We start from the raw sequence: 22,313 nt of genomic DNA on the forward strand, positions 1-22,313 counted from the left end.
CTGTACTCTTTGAACTGGAAATCTACTGTATAGATTATGGGGTCATCAACATTTTTCAGTTTCACCTCCTTGTGTCACTGGTCAGTGCCTCAGCTCCTCAGTTTTTCCTTCTGCATGTGAATTGAGAATGTTTATTTTGCTCTATAGCTAGCTAATTGTTTTGGGGGTCTTGATCTAAATTTTGAGGCTTCCTGGTGCTGTAAAGGTTCTCAGAAGTCCTGGGACAGCTCTGCCTGGGAAAACATACAGCCTTTGTGTTCAGAGGGCTGTAGCTGGGTGGACAACCTTTCACAGGGAACCTACCTAATTGGTCTGTACTAACTTTTGAGCAGCTCATAGAGGCTTTCCCTGGGAGTGAAGCTCACCCTTGATTCATTAGGCACTTGAGCACAGGCTGAGTGGTCCCACAGCATTCCAGAGGACTTTAGCAGCTGCCATCTGCATTCCCCCTGAAGACAGGGAGGAGCTAGTGGGGTCAAGGGTTTCAGGTGCTTTGGCCCTGACTAAAAGGCAGCCTGAAGATATAAGTTCCTGAAGAAGTTATAGACTTGTCTGAGGCAGAAATCTTCTCCATAGCCAGCTACAGTGAAAGCTGAGGCAGGCACATCACCATCCATTCTGTGAGTACAGTTCTGTTGCTGTCTATGGAAAACATTGGGGTGGGGGGGGGGGGTCATCAAAATCAGTTTTTGATGGTTCAGGGGCTTCCTGTAGGGTCACTCACCTCCAAAATAACTTTCCTGATTTTTTAAAAAACTTTTATTCAGCTCTCTTGGGCTGTTTTATGACATGAAATCACTGCTGTGGCAGCCATTTCGGATTTCCCAATTTTATTTTAAAAGCCTCTGTGCCTCAAAATACCTCAATTTTGTTTATAATTGATTAATATGGACTCCCTAGGCCTTTCTACCCCTGTATCATGCCAACTTTGTTCTGGATGGCTGGTTGAAGAGCGACCATGGTGCCACAGGGCACGGAAAAGGGGAAGGAGCACTGGATAGCTTCTCTGGTCTCTCCAGGGTCTGAAAAGGTGCTGCTAACCTTTTCAGAATATGACCTCATAACAACAGCCCAACTGCTGTATATAATATAGGTTTATTAGTAATAGGCAAAAGTCAGCTTTCATGGAACAACAGTACAGCAGATTGAGCCAATGGATAACATACAGAGTAGCTGGCTTCTGATATGGATCCATCCTAAAGCTTAAGCCAGACGGTATGCTACTTATATACTTTAGTTCAGTAGCCTAGAGTACTACCTAGTTACAGATTACATACTCATTTTCTATTGAGTTGTCACATTTATCATATCTATTGATTGTATAGTCTACATACTTATCACAGAGCCATATTGAAGCATGATGTCACCTACTGTCAAATCTGACTCCTCTTTATTTCCCCTGACAATGTATTCTTAATACTAAGTTTAATCACTTCTGAGAGTAGGCCCCTTCCTTCCTGAGCTTCATTGTCATTCTGTCAGCAGTTTAGATAACTGTTGGCAGAACATCTTGTTCCACAGTAGAAACATAGAAATAGACGGCAGATAAGGGCCCACGGCCCATCTAGTCTGCCCACCTTAATGTCCCTCCCCTACCTTTGCCCTGTGAATAGATCCCATGTGCCGATCCCATTTGGCCTTAAAATCAGGCACGCTGCTGGCCTCAATCACCTGTAGTGGAAGACTATTCCAGCGATCAACCACTCTTTCAGTGAAAAAGAATTTCCTGGTGTCACCTCGTAGTTTCCCGCCCCTGATTTTCAACGGATGCCCTCTTGTTGTCGTGGGACCCTTGAAAAAGAAGATATCTTCCTCCGCCTCGATGCGGCCCGTAAGATACTTGAACGTCTTGATCATGTCCCCCCTCTCTCTGCGCTCCTCAAGTGAGTATAGCTGTAATTTGTCAAGCCGTTTTTCGTATGGTAGATCCTTGAGTCCCGAGACCATCCGGGTGGCCATTCTTTGCACCGACTCCAGTCTCAGCACATCCTTGCGATAATGCGGCCTCCAGAATTGCACACAGTATTCCAGGTGGGGCCTCACCATGGATCTATACAATGGCATAATGACTTCCGCCTTACGACTGACGAAACCCCTTCGTATGCAGCCCATGATTTGTCTTGCCTTGGACGAAGCCTGCTCCACTTGATTGGCAGACTTCATGTCCTCACTGATGATTACCCCCAAGTCTTGTTCTGCTACCGTTTTTGCTAGGATCTCGCCATTAAGGGTATAAGACTTGCATGGATTCTGGCTGCCCAGGTGCATAACTGCATTTTTTGGCATTGAAGTTGAGTTGCCATGTCCTAGACCATCGCTCCAGTAGGAGTAGGTCGTGCATCATGTTGTCGGGCACTGAATCTTCGTCTGTTGTGCATTTGCCCACTACATTACTCAGTTTGGCGTCATCGGCGAATAATGTTATTTTACCTCGAAGCCCTTCTGCCAAGTCTCTTATAAAGATGTTGAATAGGATTGGGCCCAAGACTGAGCCCTGTGGTACTCCACTAATCACCTCCGTCATTTCGGAGGGGGTGCCGTTCACCACCACCCTTTGGAGCCTACCTCCAAGCCAGCTCCCAACCCATTTCGTCAATGTGTTACCTAATCCTATAGAACTCATCTTGCTCAGTAACCTGCGGTGTGGTACGCTATCGAATGCTTTGCTAAAGTCCAGGTACACGATGTCCAGGGACTCCCCTATATCCAGCTTCCCCGTTACCCAGTCAAAGAAGCTGATCAGGTTGGATTGGCAGGATATCCCCTTAGTAAATCCATGTTGTCGGGGATCCCGTAGATTCTCCTCATCCAGGATCTTATCTAATTGGTGTTTGATTAGAGTTTCCATTAGTTTGCTCACTATCGATGTTAGACTCACTGGTCTGTAGTTTGCTGTCTCCATCTTTGAGCCTTTCTTGTGGAGTGGAATGACGTTAGCCGTCTGAGTTTATCTTCTTGTTTGGGTTTGTCTTTTTGGAAAGTCCCGAAATATCACAGTCAGCAGATATTTGCCAGCTACTAGAGCAAAGATGAACCTCTCACATAAGCATATTGTTTCTGCTGACAGGGAGAGATATGTTTCTTTCATTATTCAGAAACCTGCATTCAATAGCACAATGTCTCTCTTAAAAATATTCTCAGGGGGTCTCATAGGGGTCTTCACCTACATTTTCATGAAGGTCTTACTCCTGATTCTCCCTCAGGTCTTGGAGTCACAGGATGTTCGAATGTTGGGTTAAAAATCACTCCTAGAGGCTTAAAATTATGACTTGGTGTTTTCAGTGAAACACGAATACACAGACACCTGGGAACCCATGAGGAGACAGGAAATGTCCCTGCAGAGGTCCTTAGGAGACCCAGGTCAGGGATTTGTCTCTGATTTTGTAAATTTAATGTTTGAAGCTTATATGAAGGGCCATTTACACCATTTGGAAGCATGCCGGTGACTGTTCATGGGCGTTTTACCATTATAGAGCACTGTTCCATTGTGGAAAAGTATGCCGCAGGAACCAGAGGTCCTGTCGGAGAAGGACTTGGATGTCTGGGGGTAAGGATCGATTCCTTTGCTCACACAAAGTGAATCCTCAGGTTTAGAGGATTCTGGGTCACAAGTGGGCATTACCAGCCAAGAGTCTGTGGCAGGGAGAAGACCCGATGGTGTGTAGACTGTTTAAACTGGTAGACTTAATGGAAGTCATTGCAGTATCTCTGAGGGAGTTAAATTTGGAACCTCAATAGACTTCCTTAGCTCTTAAATTTCCCTTATGATCAGTTCTAAGACTCAGTCCACATTTCTCCCTTCACATCCATAGATTATCATGATGCTGATGGAGCATTTTGAGACACCAGAGGGATCTTTAAGGGTTTCCAGAGCCATGACAAGATTATACCCGATGACTCTTGAGTTCCAGCAGTTATTTGAGCCACCTAAAGTGGATTTGTTGATAGCATAGGTTACCAAGCATACATCACTTCCCAGTGAAGGTAGAATAATTCTAAAGGATGCAGAGGATCACAGGTGGACTTAGTCCTCAAATGACAATTTGAATCTTTAGCCTTGGGTCTGAAAGCTGCAGTGGTGGCTTTCTTTGTTGCTGCACCAGAATCCGTCTGCGGAGGAGAGCGCATACTCCCAGGTAGTACTTTCGGAGGTTGATTATGTAGCTGGCGCTCTCTATGAAATGTTCAGAGTCATAAGCAAAGTGTCTGCTATTTCCATCTCCACCTGAGGAATGCCCTAGATCAGACAATGGGTGGGAGATTCTGCCTCTAAAGCTACTTTTAGCAGGCTTCTTTTCAAAGGACAAATGCTTTTCGACAAAGGATCAGATGACCTTATGGCCTGTTATTGACAAAGGGGTCAATTTTTGGTTCCTTTCATGGCTACAGATGTTTATGCCAATCATCGGCTGGATCCTCTGTGCAGAGGTCATTTCATTGATCTAGGCAGAGGTCAGAGGCTTCAAGTGAGCTCAGACATCAGGTTCCTACTCAGTGTGGCACAGTGGTTAGAGCTACAGCCTCAGCAACCTGAGGTTGTGGGTTCAAATCCCATGTTGCTCCTTGTGACCCTGGGCAAGTCACTCAATCCCCCATTGCCCCAGGTTCATTCTTGTACAATTCCTCTGGAGGCTGAACTTGAGGGATTTTGTATCCTCTCCAGCCCTGGCTGCAGGGCACACAAACCAAACTTGGCCCCTCCCTTTTAGGATATCTCCCTGTGTACTGCCCATGATGCTCAGTTTGTTCCTGCAGCCCTGCTGCATGGGTGATGGTTTCTGCTCATGATTTATTTTTCAATTTATAGTCTTTTATTTGATCTGTATCACAGGTTTGCCCAAGTGCTACAGATCAACTCTGTGGGAGTGATCCTTCGGCAGGAGATCGCAGACATTTTAAATATTGTCTGCTTCTGGAAAGTCTCTGTAAGCTTGAACTGCAGCAAGCCCTCTAGACAGCCTGCAGATTGGATCAATTATTCGACCTATCCTCAAAGATAAGAATGCCAGTAATGAAGACCCATCTAATTTCAGACCTATAGCTAATTTACCATTTTTGGCAAAAATAACAGAGAAGGTAGTTTTCAATCAAATCTCAGACTTCGTAGAAAAAACCAATGCCCTACACCCTAACCAAACTGGCTTTAGACATCATCATAATACTGAACTCTCATTAATTGGTGTGACTACCTCAATCCAATATTTTTTAGATCACCATCAATCAACACTATTAATTTCTATTGATCTTTCCGCCGCCTTCGATACAATTGACCATCGACTTCTTCTTGACAGACTCCACTCTATTGGTATCTCTGACCAAGTCTTTTCCTGGTTTACATTTTACTTAACTGATCGTACATCTTCCGTCTTCTTTAAAAATTCACTATCAAAATCTTCATCAACTACTTATGGGGTTCCCCAAGGGTCTATTCTTTCTCCATTATTATTTAATATCTTTCTTGCCCCTCTAGTCATTTTATGTCAATCCATAGGTTTTCAAGTTTTTGCGTATGCAGATGATATCCAACTGCTACATCCTATAGATACGAATAAAAAATCGGATATTCAAGAGATCGATGAAAAATTAGATCTAATACATATTTGGTTAACAACAAATAAACTTGCACTTAACATCAAAAAAACCAACGTGATGTTTTTTCCTTGGAAGGAAAATCTTGAACTCGTTGCTCCTATTACGATAAAAAATGTCCCCCTTCAAATAGTCAAAAATACAAAAATTCTAGGAGTCACTTTTGATAATAAACTAAACTTTCACGACCACATCAGTAACATAGTAAAATCTACCTTTTATAGGTTACGCAGGATTCGATCCATCTCAAAATTCTTATGCCCGAAATCACTAAATATTCTTATCCATTCTCTGGTGATTTCAAAAATAGATTACTGTAACTCTCTTTTTAAAGGAATATCACTAAACGAAATTAAACGTCTTCAAATTATCCAAAATATCTCCATTAAACTCATAACCAAATCAAGAAAATTTGATCACGTTACATCACTCCTGAAAAATGCGCATTGGCTCCCAGTCATTCACCGAATAACATACAAACTCTGTTTACTTACCTTTAAAACTCTTTTATACAAAACCCCAGCATTTATATATAAATCTTTAATTCCATATCATCCATCTAGAACAGGGGTGTCCAATGTCGGTCCTCGAGGGCCGCAATCCAGTCGGGTTTTCAGGATTTCCCCAATGAATATGCATGAGATCTATTAGCATACAATGAAAGCAGTGCATGCAAATAGATCTCATGAATATTCATTGGGGAAATCTTGAAAACCCAACTGGACTGTGGCCCTCGAGGACCGACATTGGACACCCCTGATCTAGAACATTAAGATCCAACGAGCAACATCTTTTAACCATTCCGTCGCTTAAAATCATTAACACTAGACGACAATTCATCTTCTCCGTGACCGCCCCACAGACGTGGAATTCCCTCCCAATTTATTTATGTATGGAGCAGGACCTTGGAAAATTTAAAAGTAATTTAAAAACTTTTCTTTTTAAAGATGCTTTTAGTAACCCCTAGGCCACAGATTACATATTATTAAATTATGTTTTAATTTGTCTTCCCATTATACTTTTCCTTTGTATTGTTTTACCTTTCCTAGTTGTTTTTGCTATCCCTTCCCTCCTTATGTTTTTTTTTTTTTTAAATGATGTCCTAGTTTTTAACCTGATGTTACTATTCAAAGTTTGTATTATATTGTTTATTTTGTAATTGCTAATGAATGTATTTTAAATTGTTCATCGCTTTGAAATCTGACTAAGCGATTAATCAAGAGATATATTAAACTTGAACTTGAAACTTGATCAGGTCTTCGGGATCGGGAACCATCTCTTCCCTGGTTCGTCTTCAAAGGGGTAGAGCGCAGGACAGATAGAGAAAAATGCTTGAGTATCTGAATGTAAACCACTTAGACTATAAGTGGTATAAACAGTAAATATTAAAATAAATACTAAGAAGTTCCCAAGAAGCCAGGCCAACGTTCGAGCTACCCCAAATAGGAGGGAAACTCTTGCAGTACTGGGAGGCCTGGGTAAGAATTTGTTCAGATAAATGGGTGATGGACATCATTCAAGAGGGCTACAAGCTTGAATTTTCTTAGACTCTGCAGGACATATTTGTGGACTCTCGACAGAAGACCAGAGTCCAAGTGATGAAAAAATGGCTTTGAGATATTCAAGCCATAGAGTCTGTACCAGAAGCGGAATCGGGCTTGGGCAGATATGCCATATACTTTACTGTGCCCATGAAAAACTCCGATGACTGGAGAAGCATCCTGGATCTGAAGTCTGTCAATAAGGCACTAAAGGTGCCCACATTCCAGATGGAGACTGTACATTCGGGCATCTCCTTGGTAGTGCCAGGGGAATTTCTAGCCTCACTGGATTTGTTGGAGGCTTACATATTCCCGGAACACAGAAGGGGTCTCATGTTCCATGTGCTGGAAAGACATTTCCAGTTTTTGGCACTCCCTTTCGGCAGCAGCACATTGCACCTTTATAAAGGTGATGATGGTAGAAACAGTGCATTTGTGCAAGGCAGGGATTTAGATTCATCCCTATTTGGACGATTGGCTAATCAGAGCTCCGTCCAAAGCCAACGATGAAAAGGCAGTAGCAGAAGTTGTCCAGCTCCTGCAAGACCTGGGCTGGATTATCAACTTCTGGAAGAATCACCTGGAACTAGTCCAATCCCTGGAATACTTGGGAGTTTGCATCAACATGGCAGAAGGCCATGTTTTTCTTCCAGAGTCTCACAAACTAAAGTTAAGAATCCAGATTCTGAATATCCTAGCCATGCCAGCTCCTAAGGTTTTGCACTACTTACAGGTACTGGGGTCAATGGTAGCAATCACAGAAGTGATGCCTTGGGCGAAAGCTTATCTATGCCCTCTTCAGAATGCACTACTATCTTGCTGGTCCCCAAAAAATGGATCCACTGCAGAGACAGTTGCCCTGGATGACAGAAGCTTATCAAAGTTTATGCTGGTGGCTACGGACAGAGACGCTGTCCAAGGGCTTGCCTCTCCGCATGCCAATCTGTACAGCTAGGGAGGTCATTGTGAGGGTTGTCTAGTTCAGGGTCGATGGTTACCCTCTCAGAAAAAAATGGTCCATCAACAGATTGGAACTGAGAGCCATTGGGCTAACTTTATAGGCTTTTAGAAGGCAAAGTGGTCAGAGTTTTCTCGGACAAAGCCACAGTGGTGGCAAACATCAACCGACAGGAAGACACAAAGAGTACTCTGTTGAAACTGAAAGTCCAATTGTTCTGCTGGGCAGAAGTCCACCTACTAGCCTTCTCGGCAGCGCATAAAGTGGGAGTGGACAATGTGCAAACTGACTGGATCTGGGGGAGTGGTGTTTGTCTCAGAATGCTTTCAACAACAATGTAAGGTGCTTGGGGAGGCTGACAATTGACCTGATGGCATCAGCAGTCAACAAGAAAGCTTCTTGGTACTTCAGCCGGAGGCTCGAGCCAGAAATCTCCGGTGTGGACATACTAGTACAACCTTGGACAAAAAAGGAGCTGTTTTATGTGTTTCCCCCATGGCCAATGATAGGCTGGGTCATTTGAAGAATAGCGACCCATCATGGGTTGGTAATTCTAGTGGCACCAGATTGGCTGCGTCACCCTTGGTACGTGGATCTATTTCAGTTACAATGGGACAGATGTTACAGACTGCCACTTCTTTCACAGGGACCAATTGCCCTAGAGAATCCGGAACATTTTGGGTTTATGGCATGGCTCTTAAGCACGCAGCCCTAGGACATAAAGAATATTCAGAGGTGGTCATAGCTACCCTTTTGCAATCCAAGAAGCCAGCAGTCATGGCTTATGCTAAGACTTGGAAGAGTTTTCAGTGTTAGTAAGTTGACCAGAAAGTGGATCTTTATAGGGCTACAATATGCTTAGTCCTGTTTCTTCAGGATGGTCTTGAAGAGGGCCTGGCAGTTGGCTTTCTCAAGGTGCAGATGGCAAGCCTTTCATGCTTTAGAGCTTGAATGGAGAATGTATCCTTGGCTTTCCATCCTGATATATCCAGATTTCTGAAGGGAACGTTATGGTTGCATCCTCCCGTACATCAACCTTTTCCCACATGGAATCTTAATATTGTTTTATCGGCTCTCTGTAAAGCCCTGTATGAACCCCTACAAAACACATCACTGAAGGATCTTACCATCAAGACAGTTTTCCTAGTGGCTAAAACCTCATCGAGAAGGGTTTTGGAACTTCAGGCTCTATCATACAGAGAGCTGTTCCTCAGATTTATGGAGGCTGACATGTCTTTACACACTGTGCCTTCCATTCTGCCAAGAGTGGTTTAAGCCTTCCATGTTAACCAGGAGGTTGACTTCCTGCATTCCAGGCCATAGGCATAAAAAATAGACAAAATTTTGGCATTACTAGACAAGAGGAGAGTTCTTCTCTATTATCTAGAGGTGATGAAAGACTCATCTTTCAGATCATCTTTTTGTGTTGCCCAATCTTAGCAGACAGGGAAAGCCAGCCTCGAAAAGCCTCCATTTCTAGATGAATTCACATGGCTATTTAATCTGCGTACATTGGTTGCAGTAAGCAGCCACTGATTTCTTTGAAAGCACATTCCACCAGAAGTATTGGCTCTTCATGGGCAGAGTCCTGCACAGTTTCACCTGAGGAGATTTGTAGGACAGCTACATGGTCCACTCTCCATACTTTCACAAAGTTTTACAGGGTGAATGTGGCAGCACAAATGGACACTGCATTTGGGTCTTTTGTGCTTTCAGCAGGTTCATTTGCCCCGTCCTTGACTTAGGGGACTGTTTTGGCATCTCCCACTTGTCAAGCCTACTGTACCCTTTGCACTAGAAGGGAAGAAGATTAGTCTTTTTCCAGTAGAAGGGTAAAGAAGTCTTGATGGCCCGCCCTGTTAAGTTTAAATTAATCTGCTTTCTGTCTCAGACATATATGTGTATTTCCATATGCTTGTCTAGGCACAACCGAGTGAGTATGAAGAATTATCTGGTAGCTTTATAGCAAAACCTTGAGGAGAATCTGTAGGAATTGTGTAATTGTTAGTGCTGGTTACACTCAGGTAGGTGACGTGTTTGCTTCCAACTTGTTTATGCCATCTGTTCCTTGTTTTAAATAATTGTTTTTGGTTGCAGATCAGAACAGACTTGAATTTTTGGGGAGTTCCCCGAGCCTTCCTTGTTATATTTCCTTATTTAGGAGTTATCCATTGCTTTGGTACAAACTGAGGAACTGAGGCACTGCCCAGTGACACTAGGAGACAAAGTAAAAAAAATGTAGATGATGCCTTCTGTAATCCTCATGGGTGAACATAAACTACCCACTTGTCAAGACTACTTGTTTTTGTTTCCTTAAGAATGTATATTGCTGTACATCGCTTAGAAATTTGATTAAGCGATTCAACAAGCCAATTAATAAACTTGAAACTTAAACTTGAAACTTCTACTGGAAAGAAGATTATCAAGGTAAGAACCTAATCTTCCCTTAAACAATTTGAGAGAGCATAAAGTAAGTAAGAAAATGTTAAATAAGATTGCTGATAGTGAGGATCCTTGAGGCACACCGGTTGAAATATCAAGTTGAGATGATTGATTGTCAATTGATACAGAAAATTGACTTAGTTATTTAGCCCAGTTTCGTAAAAGTGCCCTTAAGTATTTTCTACTGCATACGCCCCTCCGTGTTTGTAAAGTGTCTTAGTCTAATATTCTGTAGATGATTGGAAATATTCATTGCCCCGGAGCGTGTATTAAGCCAGTGGTGGTATCCTAGTCACCATACCTGATACACTATTTTTCTATATATCTTTCTTTTTTACCATCAAGTCATAGGTGCAAAGTACCCAATAGCTAACCAGGCTGATATGCACTATATTGGCCTGTCATCTGTCAAAAAATGCTTACCTGATTTGTAATCCGTTCTGAGGTCCTTTGGGAGGATGCTTATCTTATTTGATTTCATTTCAGGGTTACCTACTCCTGGTCCCAGTGGCACACCTGGATTTCCTGGCGAAAGGGGTATGAAAGGTGAACAGGGTACACCTGGGTTACCTTTACAGGGACCGAAAGGACGAGATGGTTTCCCAGGTCCTCCTGGTTTTCCAGGCCCTCCAGGCACTCTTGGTAAGCTGTAATCATTTTTAGATGCATTTCATATAGACACAATATCATCTGTTATCAAAGGTGTGGTGAGGAGTGGCTTAGTGGCAGAGCTGTTGCCTCTGCACAATGAGGCTGTAGGATAAAATCCCAGAGCTGCTCCTTGTGACTCTGGGCAAGTCACTTAATCTTCCATTGCCCCAGGTACAAAATAAATACCTATATATATATGTAAACTGTTTTGAGTGTGGTTGTATAACTACAATAAGTCCCTTTCCCTTCATTGTCAACGTCTGTCCATCCATTTGCATAATGGTGAATTAGCTGGGTACCTCAGGGCTTAGAGCTAGTGGTTTCTAATATTTTTGTTAGCATTTTTCCGGAAGACTTAAAGGAACTATCCCCTTAATTCTATAAACATGCTTACTTAAATTTATATTTGGCTCATAAATTTGCACATGCAATTTATAGAATAGGGTCGGTTGCATGTACAACTTAATTTAATAATTGGCTGTTAACTGGAGTTAACAGCCAATCTTTTGCTTAAATTGATATTAATTGGTGCTAATTGGCACCAATTAGCCATTATGTGCCCAACTACCCTTAGCCAATATTCTAGAAGCTACGCGTGCAACTTCTTTTACACCCAACTTCTAGAAGGTGTGAATGTGAGAGGTCCTTGGGTGAGTGAGGGATATGCCTGGGGTTAATTGTGCAAGTTATAGAATACTAGGAGTGATGTGTTTAATTGTCAAGTTAGATGCAAGCACTTACACCAATCTTTGACATGGTGTAAGTGAAACTTATAACTTAACTGGTATTCTATAATGGCAGTTTCATACAAAACTGTCATTATAGAATTCATACTTAGCACGCATCATCCCAGCGCCTACATTTTGGCGTTATTTCTTAAATCTATCCCTATACTCCTGTCTGGAGTAAATTAGCATATAGTTTTCTATAAGTTTACATGTATTAAGTGTGGGTTTTGCCCATGCTCCGCCAGGAATGCCTAAATGTTTGCCTTCTTTCTTGGACATTTTTTCCTATTCGTTAATTGCTGTTGGTCTTGATTTTGGGCCTTCCCTAGTCCCATCTGAACTATACCCACAACATGCCCCCTTGCTATTTGAATGTACTTCAGTGTTGATGTTCCTTTTGGACATTTCAAGCACATGGATGTCCATTTGGACATTTTGAGATGTCCATATGCTTGAAAAATAAGCACCTTAGTATTCTATGAGTAGATGCCAATATTCAGTGTGTAGACTGGTGCTTATATGGGTATTGATTAAACAGATTGTAAACAGTTACACTCTTAGATGATAAAGTACTATAATTTATGAACGTTCTTTCACAATCTAGGCACAGCTGTATGGCAGGTGTAAATGCTTACATTTGACTTGTTAGGTTAGTGCAAGGGGCCGCTGAAAAGTTCTCAGCCCAACCAAGAAGAGAATGATGTGTGCAGCCATGAAACTTACAAGTTATTCTACACTTTTCCTGTCACTTTTTTGTTGCAGTGTGGCACATGCATCTAGTAAACGGGCAAAAGTATAGGGAAACCAAGCCATTGTGACATCTCTGATGAAGTTGGCTCTTAGACATTGGTGGAATGACATCACAATACGAGGGCCGCGGAAAAGTTCTCAGCCCAGCCAAGAAGAGAATGATGTGGAGCCATGAAACTTGCAAGTTATTCAACACTTTTCTTGACACTTTTCATTTTCAATGATATGAAATGAAATGAAAAGTGTGGAATAACTTGTAATTTTCATGGCTCCACTTCATTCTCTTCTTGGTTGGGCTGCGAACTTTTCAGTGGCCTCTCGTAGTCTGTAAAGAACAATAGGTGTATATGTTTCTTTATAGAACAGCCTTCAAATAGATACATTTCTGTCCTATTAATAGGCACAATGGAATAGAATTACCATTCTACTTGGGTAATGTCTGGCACCCAGCAGTGAATATGTGAGTTCAGCACTACTGACTATCCATGTGGAGGGTAATTTTATTTAACTTAATTATTTATTTATTTAAAGAGATTTGATATACCACATTTGGATTTCATCATGGTGATAAAGAAGGTAGTAGTCAGCAGAACATGCAAGACAGTGCAACATAAGTTACAGTTATCTATCGGGCTAGGGAGGAGGAGACATGGGGTGCCTAGTTTAAGCGGGTATGTAAGAACCTACTTAAGTGCACTTTTATAGGCCATATAGGCGCTTATATGACTTTATAAAATAATAGGGAAAGTGACAGAAATCGCATCTACATTGCTGGTGTGGACTTTACACTTGCTTTCAAGCTCGTATAAATGACTGCATGTAGAATGCATAAGTGCACGTGTCAATTAACATATTTTATAAGAACATAAGAATTGGCGCTGCTGGGTCAGACCAGTGGTCCATCATGCCCAGCAGTCCGCTCCCGTGGCAGCCTCTAGGTTAAAGACCAGCACCCTAACTGAGACCAGCCCTATCTGCGTACTTGCTAACTCCGCCTGTACTCTGTCCAATTCCGCCTACTGACAACGTGTAGGCCATCATGTCAACACACATACTTTTATGGTGGTCAGAATTTTACAACAGGCCATGTACATGTGCCACATAAGTGTGAAATTGACTGTATAAAATTATCCCCATAGTGGTTATCTCCAATGATTTGGAGCCATGAAACGTACAAGTTATTCCACACTTTTCTTGACACACTTTGTTTCAGTGATATGAAATGAAACAAAAAGTGTGGAATAGCTTGTACATTTCATGGCCCCACATCATTCTCTTCTTGGTTGGGCTGGGAACATTTCAGCGGCCCCCTCATATTTTTTTAAATGCCCCAGTCAGCATTTAAAAAAAAAAATAGCATGCTGACTACTGATTTTGAAAACTGACCCATATATTTTTCATGTTATACATTTTAAAAAATCTAATCTAATCTTCAGTTTCTGAGTCACTCTATGCCTAGCTATGTTCAAAGCGACTTACAAATCAAGACATTTACATTACATTTAGGAGTTTCAACAATGAAATTTAAAGTAAGCAGTATACTGTGTGGTAGTTACCAGAGACAGGAGATGCAGCAATCATTCAATAGAGGGGAGCATTGAGCTGTCATTAGAATTACAGTACAGCAGTTTGAAGTACAATACAGTTGAGTTAGATACAAGTAGAGTGGTGTGATTATGTTATGTAGAGTTTGGGGAGGGAGCTCTTGTTGTTTCGGGAAAGGTGAAATGCTGTGGAAGAGCATAGTCATAAACATTTTCAGTGAGGTACAGGCTGATGGAAATGCAATTTTGTCTCCTGGTTTGAAACTGTATGTCAAAACTGCTGTGTTTTTTTCAAATATAGATGAATCCTCAGGATGTCTGCCTGGAGCACCTGGTGATCGTGGTTTAACAGGACAACATGGGCAACAAGGATTTCAAGGAGAGAGGGGGCAAAAAGGTATTTCCATTAGCTTAGTTCCATATAGGGAAGCCAGCTTTAAAAGATCTTCATGTCTTTCTGTTCCCATAGTAACTTTGCAACCATCTGGTCAGTTTCATTCTACCTTTAAGAGATCACCATGTCTGTCTGTTACCCTAATTACATTTTAACCATCCATCCAATCAATTTCATTCTAGCTTCAAAAGTGCTCCATGTCTATCTGTCTACCTAATAACTTTTGGGCTGATATTCAAGGTGATTTAACTGACCAGAAATGGCTCCTAGCTGGATAAATCGCTTGTTCATGGCTAACCACTAATTTTCAGTGGACTTAACCGGTTAGTGCCGCTGAAAATTAGTGTTTAGCATTGAACTGAAAACTGGGTATTTTGGGGGTGTTTCAACGGTAGACTCGGCAAAGGTCACCTTGGGCTGGATTCTACAAATGGCGCCGGTATCAGCAGCCACCTAAAAAAAATGGCCACTGATCGCGTGTCAATCATGCAACAGCAACGTTTGTAGAATCGCGGCTGTGTCAAACATAGGCACCAGAAATGTAGGCCAGGGTTTTGTGGTGCCTATGTTTGACGTGAACTGCATCTAAGGAGGTGTCTAAGGATGCCTAAGGTCGTTTCTGGCATTAGCCACACCTACTTCAACATTAGGCATTCTAAGGCATCCCTGTAAATACGACAACTTAAGGCGCCATTTATAGAATACAGACCTACATAAATAAGACCGCATAAAAGTCAGTCCTTTTGTTTTTCTGAGGTCTTTTTGCTCCACATTTTTTTTTTATTTTTGTAGTATTGCGTTTTTTTTTCCCCTTTCAGACTCAAATAGGATACGGTTGTTTGATTTTCAGTGGTTGTTATCCTATTCTCTCTTCATATTTAGGATTGGTGTTATGCCATGAGCTGATCATGAGTAGGGTTATCATGTGGCTCCAGAAAAAGAAGTGTTAATACTATAAAGAGCTCCTAAATGAATGAGAAAATTTCTAAATAGGTAATATAAGAAGATTTTATACTTTATCACATACACTCAGAAAAGTGGAATTCAGCCAGAAGCTGAAGCTCCTATAGCCAAACCCACCACCTCATCACTGTGTATGGAAGTATTAAGGAAAGTGCTGATATGCTAATTCAGTGCTGAAAAAAGTCTAACAATGGCAAAAAAGGAGAAGAAAAACTCTTCCACTTATCTCTTGAAAGTTCTTAACAGGTCCCGACATGGACCGTGTTTCGTAGTTCTGTTTCAAGGAACCTGAAAAAAAGATTTAGCAGTTGAAATGCCAAAAGCATCAGTGATAGTGCAGTTTTCACTTGTTCATACGTACTTGCTCTACAGCGGCTCCTCAATATGAGAACAGAAGTTGAGGAGCCGCTGTAGAGCAAGTACATATGAACAAATGAAAACTGCACTATCACTGATCCTTTAGGCATTTGAACCACTAAATCTTTTTTTTGGGGTTCCTTGAAACAGAACTACGAAACACGGTCCATGTCGGGACCTGTTAAGAGCTTTCAAGAGATAAATGGAAGAGTTTTTCTTCTCCTTTTTTGCCATTGTTAGACTTTTTTCAGCACTGAATTACATATTAGCACTTTCCTTAATACTTCCATACACAGTGATGAGGTGGTGGGTTTGGTTATAGGAGCTTCGGCTTCTGGCTGAATTCCACTTTTCTGAGTGTATGTGATAAAGTATAAAATCTTCTTATATTACCTATCTAGAAATTTTCTCGTTCATTTAGGAGCTCTTTATAGTATTAACATTTCAGTTACTTTTCAACCTCCTATCTCCATAATATTTGATAATTTAATTCCCCTACCACTCACTATATATTTTGACTTAGTCCAGAAAAAGGAGGACAGATTGAGACATCTGGGTTTTACTGCCATTGCTTTCAATGGAATTAAAACCCAGATGTCTCAATCTGTCTTCCTTACTTCCATTGAAAGCAATGGAAATAACACCTGGATGTTTCATTACGTCCTCCTTTTTCTGGAGCCATATGGTAACCCTCCTACTGACTGATCTCCATCTTCCCCTTTATGATATAAGCACCCTATCCATGAGACTCTCAAAGCAGCTCTGGGTTTCCCAGCAAAACTATCTCTTTAATTCTGACATCTACTCTTTTTGAGGCTCAAATATTCCTGTAATTATGCTTCTCCGGAACTTACCATATTTCTTTGTACGGAATTTAGAACTGTCACCGTCTGAAACATCAGAAAGCCATATTCAAGAAATTAACACTGATGACCACTGAGTATTACAAAGATTATTTCACCATGTTTCTTAATTCAAAATTCAATTGTCCTATACAGGTGACAAAGGGGATCAATGTGCAATATGTGATCCAGGTGTGGTAGGACTTCCTGGAGATCCAGGGCCACAAGGACCTCCAGGGGAACCAGGTAAAATTAGCTGTCATTGGGTCTCTTTCAATGATCTTAATGTACAAACCAGACAATAAGGCCTGGATTCTCTAAACAACACCATGTCAGTGGCTGCCTTAAAAGCAGCCGCTGATTACGTGTCAATCATGCGATGACGCCGTTTAGAAAATCGCGCCTCCGGTAAAGGTAAGAGCCGGAAATATAGGCCTGGCTTTTCAAGGCCTACATTTCTGGTGTCTACTTTTGACATGAATCCTGCCTACATAGGCGCTTTATGGTGCCTAACGCCACTTCCGGCGTTAGCCACATCTACAGTAGAGTTATGCGCCATAAAGTGCTTACGTGGGTGCGATTCTGGTGCCATTTTTTTAGGTGCCTTGAAAATTTTTTTAAATGTCTTTTAAATAGTTTTTTAATAATAGTGTTTTTTACTTATCTTTGATGCCAGTAGGATGCCTACTGGCATCAAAGATAAGTAAAAAACACTGACACCTAAGTTAAGGTGTCGTTTACTGTTTAATAATTATGTCATTTTTTAAAAAGTTAATTTAAACACACATGCTCTTGGGTAGACATCAGCAGCCCTTGACATACATGCCTTATTGTGGCATGGCAAATCTTTCCTGCTGGCATGTTGATCCTCCCTCTTTGCTGGCACAGCAGTCATTTTCAAAATTCATGGCCCAGTTGTGGTAATCTTGTAATGCAAAAGATCAGCCCAGCTGGCCTTTGTCTTCTGAAAATGCTGATGGCATTTGTATACAAGGGGGATTGATGCCTGGTTAATTCGCTTTAAATATTGACCCTCTATAATTATATTTTTGGATGTTTGAAATTTCAATATTTTTGTTCTCATTTTCTAAAGGCTTTCCTGGAGCACCGGGAAGCAAAGGGGAATCAGGTACACCTGGTTTTGATGGGCTGACAGGAATACCTGTAAGTGCAAGTTTTGGTTATTATTATTATTAAGTTTCCAAGTTTATTAAAATGTTCTATCCCGCGTCAATGGTCATAGCCTTCTGCTTTCCTTACTTGTTTTATTTATTGCTTTTCATATTTTAAGTAGGGCAGGGCTCGGTGCTCGGGCTGCTGCTATTTAATATATTCATAAATGATCTAGAAACAGGGACGAAGTGCGAAATAATAAAATTTGCAGACGACACCAAACTATTTAGTGGAGCTCGGACTAAAGAGGACTGCGAAGAATTGCAAAGGGACTTGAACAAACTAGGGGAATGGGCAACGAGAGGCAGATGAAGTTCAACCTTGAGAAATGTAAAGTATTACATGTGGGAAACAGAAACCCGAGGTACAGCTATATGATGTTAGGGATGTTATTAAATGAGAGTACCAAAGAAAGGGACTTGGGGGTAATGGTGGACATGACAATGAAGCCGACGGCACAGTGCGCAGCGGCCGCTAAGAAGGCAAACAGAATACTAGGCATAATCAAGAAGTTATCCTGCCATTGTATAGGGCAATGGTGCGTCCGCATCTGGAGTACTGCGTCCAATATTGGTCGCCATACCTTAAGAAGGACATGGCGTTACTCGAGAGGGTTCAGAGGAGAGTGACGCGTCTGATAAAGGGGATGGAAAACCTTTCATACGCTGAGAGATTGGAGAAACTGGGTCTCTTTTCCCTGGAGAAGAGGAGACTTAGAGGGGATATGATAGAGACTTATAAGATCATGAAGGGCATAGAAAGAGTAGAGAGGGACAGATTCTTCAAACTTTTGAATAATAAAAGAACAAGAGGGCATTCAGAAAAGTTGAAAGGGGACAGATTCAAAACGAATGCTAGGAAGTTCTTTTTACCCAACGTGTGGTGGACACCTGGAATGCGCTTCCAGAGAGTGTAATAGGGCAGAGTACAGTACTGGGGTTCAAGAAAGGATTGGACAATTTCCTGCTGGAAAAGGGGATAGAGGGGTATAGATAGAGGATTACTGCACAGGTCCTGGACCTTTTGGGCCGCTGCGTAAGCGGACTGCTGGGCAAGATGGACCTCAGGTCTGACCCAGCAGAGGCATTGCTTATGTTCTTATGTTCTTAAGTATATAGTTAATAAAATTAGTTTTAGAAATGACAAATGAAAAAGTGAAATCTGTGTTGTATCATTGAAAATATAAGTTAGCATAAATATAAATATGAAACTTTACCGATTGCATTTGTAGAATATGCCAGTGCCAGTGATTGATTTACCTTTTGAGAGAGAGAGATCCTAATTTAATATATATTTTTTCATGTCCACACAAATTTCACATGAGGAAATTATTTTGGCACTCGTTTACTAAGCCGTGATCAGGTTAATACCGAGGCCCAGAGCGCTAAATGCTTTGACGCTGCTCCGACACTCATAGGAATTCTATGACTGTCAGAGCAGTGTTGGAGCATTTAGTGCTCCAGGCCACAGTAGAAGCCTTTACCGTGGCTTAATAAAAAAGGGGGTTAGTAAATGTAAATTAGAAGGGAGACTGAAGGTAAAATTTCCAGCTGTTTATTCAGATTAAAGTGTATGTTTTCCTACATGGCATAAATGTGCATGAGGCAAGTCTTTTTCAAGTTTCCAAGTTTATTACAAAAATTTGATTAATCGCCTATCTCATTTCCTAGGCGATGTACAATCTCATTAAAAATCAGTTGGGGAGACAAATATAACAAACAATATAATTACAGGCATTGCTATACATAATTTCTACATATCATTTCAAATTGAAAGGAAGCTCCAGAATGAGAGAGCGTAGGATGAAGTTAAAAGATGATAGGCTACGGAGTAATCTAAGGAAATACCTTTTCTTCAGAAAGGGTGGTAGATGCTTGGAATAGTCTCCCGGTTGAGGTGGTGGAAACAAAGAACATAAGAGGTTGCCTCCGACGAGTCAGACCAGAGGTCCATCTCGCTCAGCGGTCCGCTCCCGCGGCGGCCCATCAGGCCTAGTTGCCTGAACAGTGTATCTGTACTGTCTCTAATCCTATCCCTATAACCTATCTCTACTCCTATCTATACCCCTCAATCCCTTGGTCTTCCAGGTACCTATCTAAACCTTCTTTGAAGCCCTGTAGCGTGCTCCTGCTTTTCATATCCTCCGGTAGTGCGTTCCATATGTCCACCACCCTCTGGGTGAAAAAGAACTTCCTGGCATTTGTTCTAAACCTTCCCCCCTGAATTCAAGAAAGTGTGGAACAGGCACGTGGGATCTCTTAGTGAGAGGAGGAGATAGTGGACCGGGCTGGTGGATGGGCAATTTTGGACTTTCATGCTCTCTGCTGCCCTTCCCCACAGTACAGCCCCGCTTTAAAACCACAGGCTCGCACTGCAGGGAAGGGCGGCAGAGAGCAGGAGAGTCGGGGGAGCCAGATATGGCAGGCAGAGAGCAGATAGGACAGGCAGAGAGCAGGAGAGTCAGGGGAGCCAGAGAGAGAAGAGCCGGGGCAGAGCAGTTTTTTACAGAAGCAACTTGTCCTCACCAGTCGCTTGTTCTTGATTGGCCAGCCAGTCAGTGTGTAGGGGAAAAAATTTAGTGAATTGCTGCCCTCCCAAATTTGCATGCCATTTCCCTCATTTGCATGCACGGATCGGGATGGGATCGCTAAACACGTTAGTGAATCGGGTCGGAGGGAAATCGGGTAGCAAAGGGGTCACACGATCAGTTTGCTTAGTGAATCTAGCCCTTTGTTTGAAGCTGTAGCTGGGATGACCCCTGCCTCCAGTTTTTCCTGATAGGCTTCGATTTCTAGCTCTGTGGAACTGCAGGTCCCTTCCAGTATCTCCTGATAGAACCATTAGTCCTGAGTGGAGCAAGTGCTGAGCTTGCTAGAGTCTCAGAGATCCTGTACTATGCTCCCATCCACTGGCCTTTAAAATAATATTTCCATACTCCTAATATCATCCTTCACCTGCTTTGTATTCTGTGTGTACTGTGGCAAGCTAAGGGAATGTGCTTCCATTTGTTCTTTCCCCCTCAGAGATGCCAGCTTGGGGGGGTTTCCCCCTCTTTAAGGTTTTAACTCTATCTTGAGGGTTTTTTGTGTCAATCAGGTACAGAGAGGGGGACCGTAGGGTTACCAAATGTCCAGGAAAACCTGGTCATGTCCTCTTTTTAGAGGACTGTCTGGGTGCCCAGAGGGATTTCCAAAACCTGGCAGTTAGTCCAGGTTTTGGAAGGACCTGAGTTCGGGGCCATGTCTGGAGGGCCTCTGCGCATGCACGGTTGTTGACATGATGTCACACACGCATGCATGTGACCTCATTGCGCCAATGTCTGAACATGTGCAGAGGTACTCCAGACACTTTCACTTAGGTGCTAACCACTAATTTTCAGTGACCAGTGGCGTGCGGTGGGGGCTTTCAGGGGATTCAGTGAATCCCCAACTCTACAGCCCTGCTTTTTTATTTTTTTGTTTACTTTTTGCTTGATGCAGTTTGATTTATTGAGTAGGCAGCCAGCTCAAGCAGTCAAACTGCATCAAATGAAAAAAAAAGCATGGCGCTCGGGCTGGGTATTCTCCAAACCCCTTGAAGGTCCTGACAGTACCGATCTGAATTTGATTGGCTGAGCAGCATCTGCCCATTGCCTGCTCCACCAATCAAATTCAGAGCAGTGCCCTCAGGGCCTTTAGGGGGTGGGACAAATTCCATGAGGATCCTGACCGCACACCATTTTCAGTGACAATAACCAGTTAAGTGCCACTAAAAATTTTCAGATAGTTCCAAACAATTTAACCAGTCAGTGGCCATTTCTGTCTTGTTAAATTGTTTTGAATGTCGACCAGTAAGTGGTTAATAAAGAAGTTGTTCTTCAGTTCTCATTTAGGGTTGACTCTGTCTTTTAGTTTCAAAGAAAGCTAGAGACATGCTTTTTTAAGTAATTTTAGTATGGTTGGTTGTTTCAGGGTCCAAAAGGTGCACCAGGACTGTTGGGTCGCCCAGGAGCAAAAGGAGAACCTGGAGAAGTTTACTTTGAACCTAAACTGAAAGGTGATAAAGGGGATCCTGGTTTTCCGGGATCTCCAGGCCTTCCAGGAAAGGAGGGAAAATCGGGACGTGATGGTCAGCCAGGTCTTTCAGGCCCTAAAGGTGTAGCGGTATGTGTTTTTGTGTTTGAAAACACTTAAGCATCAGGAGCATTAGAGTTCAATATATAAGAGTATTTTATCATATAGTGGAGGATATGAAACTAGATATGTTTGGAAAATAAATTTAACAGAGAGGCTCAATAACTGCAGTTTGACAGAAAGAATACCATTGGATTAGTTTTCATTTTGGTTTCAATTTCTTGGCACAGAGAATGCATATAAGTTGCTATATATGTGCAAAATTTAGA

The 22,313-nt window shown here is 42.0% G+C and overlaps 1 protein-coding gene across 1 annotated transcript in view; it reads left to right on the forward strand.

The window, feature by feature from the left end:
- The window catches only part of COL4A1 (collagen type IV alpha 1 chain), a 347,504-nt gene that overhangs the window by 208,825 nt on the left and 116,366 nt on the right, over positions 1-22,313 (forward strand). The window contains exons 21-25 of the mRNA XM_033949647.1: positions 11,017-11,172; positions 14,505-14,600; positions 16,916-17,005; positions 17,853-17,923; positions 21,883-22,074. Of these exons, the coding sequence (XP_033805538.1) occupies positions 11,017-11,172; positions 14,505-14,600; positions 16,916-17,005; positions 17,853-17,923; positions 21,883-22,074 (605 nt within the window). The remainder of the gene's footprint in view (positions 1-11,016; positions 11,173-14,504; positions 14,601-16,915; positions 17,006-17,852; positions 17,924-21,882; positions 22,075-22,313) is intronic.

Source organism: Geotrypetes seraphini, chromosome 6 (genome assembly GCF_902459505.1).
Source record: "Geotrypetes seraphini chromosome 6, aGeoSer1.1, whole genome shotgun sequence".
Lineage (NCBI taxonomy): Eukaryota > Metazoa > Chordata > Amphibia > Gymnophiona > Dermophiidae > Geotrypetes > Geotrypetes seraphini.